Genomic DNA, 10,154 nt, shown 5'->3' on the forward strand with positions numbered 1-10,154 from the left:
AAGAGGAAGGCAAATGGAGAGAATTAAATGTAAGACCTTGTGATTAGGCTGACTGACTTTGAACTCATCTGTTGCCCCCCTCCCCAGATGTTCTAGGATGTCTTGATTTTACAACAAATGCCATGTGAATTACTTCATCACTGACGTTTGTTTTGTCTGCCCAGGAGGGTAGAGTAGTGAGAGTCAGCCAGGTGGTATAATCTGTGGGGGGGAGTGTGACAGGGCAGGCAGGAACCTCAGATGGCTGCAGTACACAGTGGCTGTGGGGGTACTGACAGGTGTGGGAAAAGCTCAGTGGCTCAGTTGGTACTGAGCACAGAATAAGAAAAGAATTTCTCTAGGCCAAGATTAGGATATAAAAACATAAGTTTATTTTATATTAGAGAAGAGAGCAGGGAGGAGGGAGAGAGGGGAAGACGGGGTGGGAGAGAGAAAAGGAGCAAGACCAAGGTGACATCCCAAAGAAAGGATGGCAGCCCTGAGGTTCAGCGGGTAGCTGAATTTAAGGGGAAAAGGAAGGTAATTGCCGCTGAATTCATAAGGTGTTGTGTGAATGCCATGTACGTTTCTCCTCCAGTAAGCATGCAGACAGACCTTTTCCCAGGTGTTGCCAATCCTGAGGCTTGACTGTTCATATTCCAATGTTCATCTGTCCAGGACACTCAGGAACCATTTGAGGCTTAAAGGAACAAATTCTGAAAGACAAAAGGAGCCAGGGAAACATACAGAAAAAGAATTGACATTTCCTTTTAGTCTGTTGGGTTTTTCCATGGTTTATGAAAACTGAAATCTGGGGGTGGGGGTGGGGGAAGGCGAGGCGGCTGGCAAGAGAAACAAAGCAGGTGGAGAGACAGATTTTAGGCCTTACTTAAAAACCATAAGTTAATAATTCTTGTATTCACTGTAAACGTGACCATCCTTACAAGACCCTCAAGTTTACATGATGTAAACATGAGAGGTGTTAAGGACCCTCCATGAGGACATCCACCCCACATCTGAATGATGTTCTTACCCTCTTCCTTGAATTTCTTTTTTTGCTTTTGAGACAGTCTCATTCTGTCACCCTGGGTAGAATGCCATGGCATCATAGCTCACAGCAACCTCAAACTCCTGGTTCAGGCAATCATCCTGCCTCAGCCTCCCAAGTAGCTGGGACTACAGGCACCTGCCACCACATTCAGCTACTTTTTCTATTTTTAGCAGAGACAGAATCTCACTCATGCTCAGGCTGGTCTCAAACTCCTGAGCCCAGATTATCCACCCATCTCAGCCTTCCAGAGAACTAGGATCATAGGCCTGAGCCACAGTCCCCAGCCATTTCTTGAATTTCTGTTCCTTCCATTGCTCACAAGCTAAACAATCAGAGTCCGCCTGCAGGAAGGCCTGTCTGCACATTTTCTCCAGTGGAGTGGGACAACCAACACAGTAACAAGAACAACAGATGTGTTGGACGTTTTCCAACATAGGATCAGAAAGGGTTTTAAGTTTTTGATCTTTATAAGTATTCATCACTTAAGTTGAGTGAGAACAGAAACTGTTGTCTTTTGAGGGATGAAGAAGTCCTCACAATCACCCAGAATCCACATTTGGCTCTGCTTGGAAGTGCCCTATAGACACATACGTGGCAGAGGGCACACGAGCAGAAATGCCCCAGCTTTTACTTCAACTCCACTGATGAAGCTCAAAGCTTTGGTATGGTCACAGCAGATAGGATCACCCTGATGTCTGATGGCATGTCAGTTATGTTTTTAGTTGCTAGTACCAAATTGGCATGCATTAGTGTAGACAGTATGGGGAGGACCAGGCTTCTTTTTGGAGGGAATTGGGCAGATGTGGGTGATGCCAGAAGTGCCTGATTTCGGTCATTTGGGAGCACTACACCTGCTGAGACTTACCTCTGTAGTTGTATTGTCCTTCTGCAGGTATTGGATCTTTGTTTCTGAAGATTTTTTGTCCCCTGGAGAAGCCTGGGCTCTCAGTCCCAAGACACCATGGCCGAGTCTTTCTTCTCTGACTTTGGGTTGTTGTGGTACCTGGAAGAGCTTAGAAAGGATGAGTTCTGGAAATTCAAGGACCTCCTCAGGCAAGAACCTCTGAAGTTTGAACTGAAGCCAATCCCCTGGCCAGAACTGAAGAAGGCTTCCAGAGAAGAGGTGGCCAGGCTGCTGGACAAGCACTACCCAGGAAAGCAGGCATGGGATGTGACACTCAACCTGTTCCTGCAGGTTGGACGCAAAGATCTCTGGACTAAGGCTCAAGAAGAGATGAGTAAGTGCAGGATGGAGGAACAGGGACCCTCGGAGTGGGGTGGGTGACCTAGAGCTTCTCGTCAGGAAGGTGTGTCACTGCCAAATGTATGACAGCCCCCATCAGGAGAGAATGTGTCGGGGAGTGATAGGAGCTTCAGAAATAGCCAGAAGAGTTAAGGAGTCAGCTCAGGCACCACTGGCCCAGTGAGACGGGGATGGATAGGCCTCCTATATACTATTCCCTTCAGGAGTGTCTGCCCATTTTTAGGCCCCAAGCTGAGTCACTTCTATTGCAAGAGATAACCTGGGGGCAAGTGGCTGCATCACCAAGTCTACTGGGATGGAGTTCTAGGATGACCATACAGTGCCAGGGATTAGGCAGACCCCTAATATAGAGGAATCTCTCTAGCCGACCACCTCTGTGCACTGACTACCTCCTTAAGTTGACCTAATTTTCAGAGACCACACATGCACCCCACGGACATATCACTACAATTGGCTTTGTTCCTTTTGTTGACCACCTCCATGTGTTGACCAGTTGGTTACAGTCCACTGGGTGGTCAACTTACAGATATTCTACTATATTGAGAAAATGCTGGAGAGCTCATGTCCTGGGTAGCATAGGGAACTTTTTTTTTTTTTTTTTGAGATAAGAGTCTCACTCTGTCACTCTGGGTAGAGTGCTTAGCATCCTAGCTCATAGCAACCTCAAACTCTTGGGCGCAAGTGATCCTCCTGTCTCAGCATCCCAAGTAGCCAGGGCTGCAGGCACTTGCGACAATGCCCAGCTAATTTCTAGAGAACTGGGTCTCTCTCTTACTCAGGTTGGTCTTGAAATCCTGAGCTCAAACAATCCATCTGCCTCAGCCTCCCAGAGTGCTAGGATTATAGGTGGGAGCCACTGCCCTAGCCAAGATTCATAATTTATTTCACCTTTAATTAAGGCAATAAGAGCTGCAGGTGCTCAGCCCAATTTACCTGCTATTGTCCAGTGAAATGCCTCCACCTGTGGGAGCAGACCTTCCATTCTTGTGAGTAGATTGACACTCAGATGGGTTGTCACAGTCCTAAAATATCACAGAGTACAGTTATACTGAGGTAGGACTCCTGGTTTATAGACCCCTAGCTTAGTGTTTAAGGGTATTTGCTGGCAAGGTAGTTTCTAAGTAGCAAGTGACAAACTAACTCTGTAAGGACTGAACACTAGATGAATTTAGAAAGTTTAGTACTCACAAAGCTACAGGCAATATGAGCTCCATGATCACATTAGCTTCCCTGAGTCTTGGAGTGCCATATAGGTGAGCTCAGGTCAATGAGGGGCACACTGTGGGTGTGGGGCACACTGTGGGTTTGCAGCATGGCTGAGCAACCCAGGCAGTCAGACAGTCTGACCCCCTGTAGCAGCTGGGGACAAGCCCCCCCTTCTTTCAGAGAGAAATATAGATTTACTGCCTCAGGATGTCTCCAGGCAGACATTTCTAAATCTCCCCAGAGGAAGACAAATCCTGTTCCCTCTTTCATTCTCAGCTTTTCCTGCCTTCTACAACAGAATAGAAATAAGTCTTGCGGCTTTATTTATTCCATGATGACAGTCCACAAACACTGTTAAAATAATGATGATTTTAGTGTCTCTTGATAATAGTCTCTTTGAGGATAGTGATTTTTTAAAGAACCAGGATTGCATTTTTCTTAATCTGATATTTGCACTCACATTCTATCAGGCCAAAAGCTAGAAACTTATAAGAATTTAGCTGTATATGGCTCGGCGCCTATAGCTCAACGGGCTAAGGCGCCAGCCACGTACACCTAAGGTGGCGGGTTCAAATCCCCAGCCCGGACCCGCCAAACAACAATGACGGCTGCAACCAAAAAATAGCCGGGCGTTGTGGCGGGCGCCTGTGGTCCCAGCTACTTGGGAGGCGGAGGCAGGAGACTCGCTTGAGCCCAGGAGTTGGAGGTTGCTGTGAGCTGTAATGCCACGGCACTCTACCCAGGGGGACAGCTTGAGGCTCTGTCTCAAAAAAAAAAAAAAAAAAAAAAAAAAAAAGAATTTAGCTGTATCAATTGATTTTAAAAATACTGCATGACCAGGCTGTTGGTTATCTGCATGAAGCTGGTGGTGGGGGAAACATCAGGCAGATTGTGCCCAGGAAATTCTTGTGGCAAGAGCTGAAAATTTACATTTAACTTCTACTCACAATCCAGTGACTAGAATTTAGTCCCATGGCCATACCTGGTAGCAAGGAGGTGGCGCTTGAAAACAATTTCCTATCTCAGAAATGAAATGTGCCCAGGTAGAAGGGAAAGGCATGAGAACAGTCAAGGATGCTTGAAGCAGTGTGGTGTGTTGTGGGTAACAGTTGTCCTCCTCAAGAGCAATGAGGAGGAGCATTTTTGAGGACCCTTCACTTCTGTGTGAGAAGGAAACGAAGGTGGGAATTGGAGTCCTTGGTGGCAGCTAAGCTGTCCTTGGCATCAGCAAATCTGCCTTTTAGAAAGAACTCTAATAATATTCATGTGGAATAAACCAGAAATGGGCTTTTAAAGGAATTAGGAAATTGAACCTCGGCTCCTTTAAGATCATCTGAAGTTTCTCAAATCTCAACTTGTTTAGGCTGGGCACACTGTCTCACACCTATAATCCCAGCACTCTCAGAGGCCAAGGTGGGTAGATTGCTTGAGCTCAGCAGTTTAAGACCAGCCTGAGCAAGATTGAGACCCCATCTCTACTAAAAATAGATAAACTAAGTGGGTGTGGATAGGGGGTTCCTATAGTCCCAGCTACTCAGGAGGCTAAGGCAAAAGATCTCTTGAGCCCAGGAGTTTGAGGTTGCTGTGGGCTGCGATGCCTTGGTACTCTACCCAGGGCAAAAGAATGTTATTCTGTCTCAAAAAAAAAAAAAAAAAGGCAAAAACCTCAACTTGCTTAAAGGCCATAGAAATGCCCTTTGACATGGGGAGTCCTTACTGAGTGCTTCACTGGAGCAGTTTGGCCATCTGTCCTGGAGAAATCTTTGGGTTCCTCCTACATACAGTATGTCCTGTGCTATCTTTGTCTGTAGCTCTGTCTTAGGTCGCCTATCATGTGCACATTTCTTTAATTTGCAAGGTATAGTCCTTGTTTATGTTTGTATTTTTTTTTACCTCCCTCAATTCATTGCTTTGAGCATGAAAGGTGTGCAGTAAAGGCAGGTTGAAAGGATGTTGGTTCAGGGAAGCATTTCTGAGATTAAGTACAGTCAGCCTGGTGTAATGGAAGTTACTTAGGCTGTGTGGTTCCACTTTAGACAGATATATGCAATAGATACCTGGCTCTAATATTGATTCTTCAGTCTCAATCAGTCAAGTTACATGAAGTCAACACTTTTCTATAAAGTGGAATAGAATGAATTTTAACAGAATGAACTGTGTAGAATCAAAAGTAACATTCTCAACCTGGGTTCCTGGCAGGTTCCCCATTAACAAGGGTGCTAATGGCTTCTGTGTTGGAGAGATGCCATCCTAGCCCCATTAGAAGCACGATTTCTGAACTCTGCCACAGCCTGCGACCCTGAGCTGGTTTTCCAGTTTGGGTCACGTGCTTCCATGAACATGATATCAAATAGGTTATGGTCCTAACAAGGTTGAGCTGCTCAGCCTGGGTGTCAGAAGTACACACCAGTCTGTACAGGCTCATCTGAGTAAGCCCACGGGAGCAGTTCTGGGGAATAAGAAAGAAGTATACTATTTTAACTGTCTCATATTATCTTCTCTTTATCTCAGATACGGTAAACCCATACAGAAAGCTCATGAAGGAAAAATTCCATCTCCTCTGGGAAAAAGAAACTTGTCTTACTGTCCCTGAACATTTCTACAAACAAACCGTAAGGGATGAGTACAGGGTATTGCAGGAGGTGTTCACAGCGGAGGGGACAGTGCCCCACACGGTGGTTTTGCATGGTGCTGAGGGAATGGGGAAGACAACACTTTTAAGAAAAGTGACATTGGAATGGGCAGAGGGAAACTTCTGGAAGGACAGATTCAGGTTTGTATTCTTCCTCAATGTCTACGAGATGAACCATTCCGCAGAAACAAGCTTAGCAGAGCTCCTCTGTGGGGAAGGATCTCTAGACACTGTGGAGGATGCACTGTCCCAACCGGAGAGAGTCCTGATCATCCTGGATGGCTTCGAGGAAATGAAATTTGACTTGAACCCCACAGCCGACTCATGTGATGACTGGCGACAGCGACGGCCAATACAAATTATCCTGGGCAGTTTGCTGCTGAAAAAGATGCTTCCGGCTACCTCTCTGCTCATCGCATTAGGGATAGAGACCATGCATGGGAACTATGTATTCCTGCACCACCCAAAGCCCATAATTCTGCCAGGATTCTCCCAGCATGAGAGGAAGCAGTATTTCTTCCACTTCATCCCTGAGAAGAGCAAAGCCTTGAAAGCCTTTAATTTTGTGAAAGAGGTTAAACCACTGTTAACATTATGCCAAAACCCCCTGGTTTGCTGGCTGGTGGGCACTTGCATAAAGGGGCAGCTAGAGAGGGGGGAAGCCCTTGCTGTTGACTCTCAAAGCACCACTGCTCTGTATGTGTCCTTTTTAACAAGTTTATTCAAAGCAGGAAGTGGGAATAATCCACCCAAGCTGAGTAGAGTCCGACTAAAAAGCCTGTGTACTTTGGCCGTGGAGGGCATGTGGACACACACGTTTGTCTTTTGCCCTGGGGATCTCAGGAGGAGTGGGATGTCTGAATCTGACATCTCCATGTGGGTGGCCATGAGGCTTCTCCAGAGGAATGGTGACCGCTTGACCTTCCATCACCTATATATCCAACTGTTTTGTGCTGCTTTGTTTTATTTTTTCCAACATCCAAAAGATGATCCCAACCCAGCCATTGGAAGTGTCACCCAGCTTATAACAGCAAGTATGATTCACAATCAGACCCACCTGACCCAGCTGGGGATATTTGTCTTTGGAATTTCAACCAAAAAAATCATCAACATGCTGGAAACATCCCTTGGTTTTCTCCTGTCCAAAGACATAAAGCGGGAGATAATCCAGTGCCTGAAAGATTTAAGTCAACGGGGGTCTGAGGAGGAGACGGTGGATTTCCAAGACTTGTTCAATAGTTTATTTGAAACCCAGGACCAAGAATTTATAATAGAAGTGATGGATCTCTTTGAAGACATCATTGTTTATATTGGTAACATGGAAAAGTTGGTAGTAGCTTCATTCTGCGTACAGCATTGTCGAAATTTGAAGAAACTCCGCCTGTGTATAGAGCACATCTTTCCAGAGGTCTCTGGACCCAGCTCACGGTGAGTCTGAAATACCCTGCCCCACCCACATGCACACCCCAAACGCACACCCCAAGTTGTAGTTTGTGCTAGTGTCCAATGGGTGTTCGATGAGTCCTGACACTTTTGTGCTTAAACGCATGGATGTTGCAGGCAGAAAGACTTCCCTGGGAGCCCTGGCACAGCTTTGTCCACTGCCTGACTGTGGCTGAACTTGTTCCTTTTGTGTAAGGAGGGATAAAAGTTGTATCCACTTCACAGGGCCGATGTGAGGTTACAAGGCAGGCAGTTTTTACTATTGTCACAACCATGCTTTGTTTTCCTCCATACCACATATGGATTTCCTAGTGACCCTCTCAGGAGAGGGCTCTTGGAAATTTGTGCCTGATGTCCTCTTCATTTTTCCCATGTGCCTTTTCCCTCTTTTTGGCCTCATTCTCCCCATCAAGTTTATATATTACTAATTTGCACAGCAGCTGTCAGATACAGGCTGTCTTCCATGACAATGCTTCAGATACAGGTCCATGTTCACTGAAAGGTCCCAAATATCAACCCTTGTTCACACAACAATCAAGTATTCTCTCCTCAAAGAAATGGAGGCGGAGTAAGGTTGAATAGCTTGGCCAGCGTCACGTAGCTAATAAGTGGTTCAACCAACACTGGATCTTGCCTCAAGGTCCAACATTTTTTTTTAAACCTGAGCTACCTGAGTTTGTTTCCTTCCTTCCATCCTTCATTTATTTTTGAGATGGAGGTTCACTCTGCTGCCCCAGATAGAGTAATGTGGCATCATCATAGCTCACAGCAACCTCAAACTCTTGGGCTCAAGATATCCTCCTGCATCAGCCTCCCAAGTAGCTGGAACTACAGGTGCCCACCACAAAACCCAGCTGGTTTTTCTATTTTTAGTAGAGACAGGGTCTTCCTCTTGTACAAGCTGGTCTTGAACTCCTGAGCTCAAGCTATCTACCCACCTCAGCCTCCTAGAGTGCTGGGATGACAGCTATGAGACACCACATCCTGCCTGGGTCTACTTTCTTAACCACTATGCTCTGTTGACTCAGTTTACCTGGCTGACCACCTTCCTGTTCAGGCCTAGGTGTTTTGCCTGTCTTGAGAACATCTTGAATTTAAGCCCCTAGAGAATCACAGCCTTTGTTCTCTCTTAGCCACAATGAGAAGCTCATGTGTTGGCGGGAACTTTGCTCCGTGTTCCATGCCAGCAAGGACATCTGGATGCTAGACCTGGAAAACTGCAGCTTTGACAATGCCTCCATGGAGATTCTCTGCAAAGCACTGGCTCAGCCCATTTGCAAAATTGAACTGTTGGCGTAAGTTTCATGTTAACTTGTCCTTTAAGGAAATAGCAGAGTTGTAACCTCTCTATTCTGGTCTTTTTGAAGAAGACTTATGCATAAACTCAGAGCTGCAGTCCAATGTATCCAGTATAGCAACATATAAAATAAAGTCTAGCTGGAGATCTGGAAAGGGAGAAGTCCTGTTAGGAAGCATGGACTGTCAATAGATCCAGAATAGATGTTTCCTAGGTAAAAGAGGAAGAAGAGTATTCAGGACAGATGAGAAAAAATAGCCTTGAATCTATTAAAAGAGAAAAATAATAAAAATAAATACATAGAATATGTAAACTTTCTTTTTTTGAGACAGAATCTCACTCTGTTGCCCTGGGTAGAATGCCATGGTATCATCATAGCTGACAGCAAAGCAACCTCAGACTCCTGGGCTCAAGAGATCCTCTTGCCTTAGCCTCCCAAGTAGCTGAGACTATAGACATCTGGCTAGTTTTTCTATTTTTAGTAGAAACAGGATCTCATTCTTTTTCAGGCTTGTCTCAAACTCCTAAGCTCAGGTAATCAGCCTGCCTCAGCCTCCCAGAGTGCTAGGATTATAGACATGAGCCACTGTGCCCCCCCATAATATATAACCTTTATAAACCATTTCTTTTGCAGACCACTTGTTTCTTTATGTGCAATATTTCCTTCATATTCTTTTAATCCTTGTAACAGTCTTATTACCCTTATACAAATAATATACTAGAAGAGTTGAGAAGTACAGCCATTTCCTGAATTTTTTATTACCTTGATTTGCCTGGGCTATGCTGTTATCTTCACTCTTACAAGCTTGTTGATTTTAGGCTAAATTTAAATATTCTCTTCAGGTTAAACTGTCCTGTGGTTAAGTCTATCCATGCTCCCAAAGTACCTTATGCCTGTTATTTTGGTAACAGTGACCACATGTCTGATTTTTGGCCAATATATTTGTACAGAAAGAGTTAACACAGCAAGCTTAATGCCCCTGACCCATCTTGCTAAGTTGAAAGAAGGATGTGGTGTCTTGAAGCTTAGATTTGGGGGAAATCTAAGGTGACTAGACGTCCCACTTTTGGTGGGACAGTCCCGATTTTCAACAGTTTGTCCTGTGTCCCGCAGCATTTTAAAAATATCCTGATTTTTGTAAAGAGTGCACGGCAAGCTAGAGAACAGTGGGAGAATGGGAAGAGAACATACTGTTTTTGGCTGCTGAAAAGGTTAATGTAAATCCATTTGGGAATGAAAAGGTTAATGTAACTTCATTTGGAAATGAAAAGGCTAATGTAA

At 45.0% G+C, this 10,154-nt stretch overlaps 1 protein-coding gene across 1 annotated transcript in view; it reads left to right on the plus strand.

Annotated features, from left to right (window-relative positions):
- Positions 1-1,991: 1,991 nt before the first annotated feature.
- NLRP9 (NLR family pyrin domain containing 9) overlaps positions 1,992-10,154 on the plus strand; it is a 44,824-nt gene continuing 36,661 nt past the window's right edge. The window contains exons 1-3 of the mRNA XM_003802884.1: positions 1,992-2,268; positions 6,012-7,560; positions 8,709-8,870. Of these exons, the coding sequence (XP_003802932.1) occupies positions 1,992-2,268; positions 6,012-7,560; positions 8,709-8,870 (1,988 nt within the window). The remainder of the gene's footprint in view (positions 2,269-6,011; positions 7,561-8,708; positions 8,871-10,154) is intronic.

The sequence above is a fragment of the Otolemur garnettii genome, unplaced genomic scaffold, assembly GCF_000181295.1.
Source record: "Otolemur garnettii isolate 467f Iridium unplaced genomic scaffold, OtoGar3 scaffold00264, whole genome shotgun sequence".
Taxonomy (NCBI): domain Eukaryota; kingdom Metazoa; phylum Chordata; class Mammalia; order Primates; family Galagidae; genus Otolemur; species Otolemur garnettii.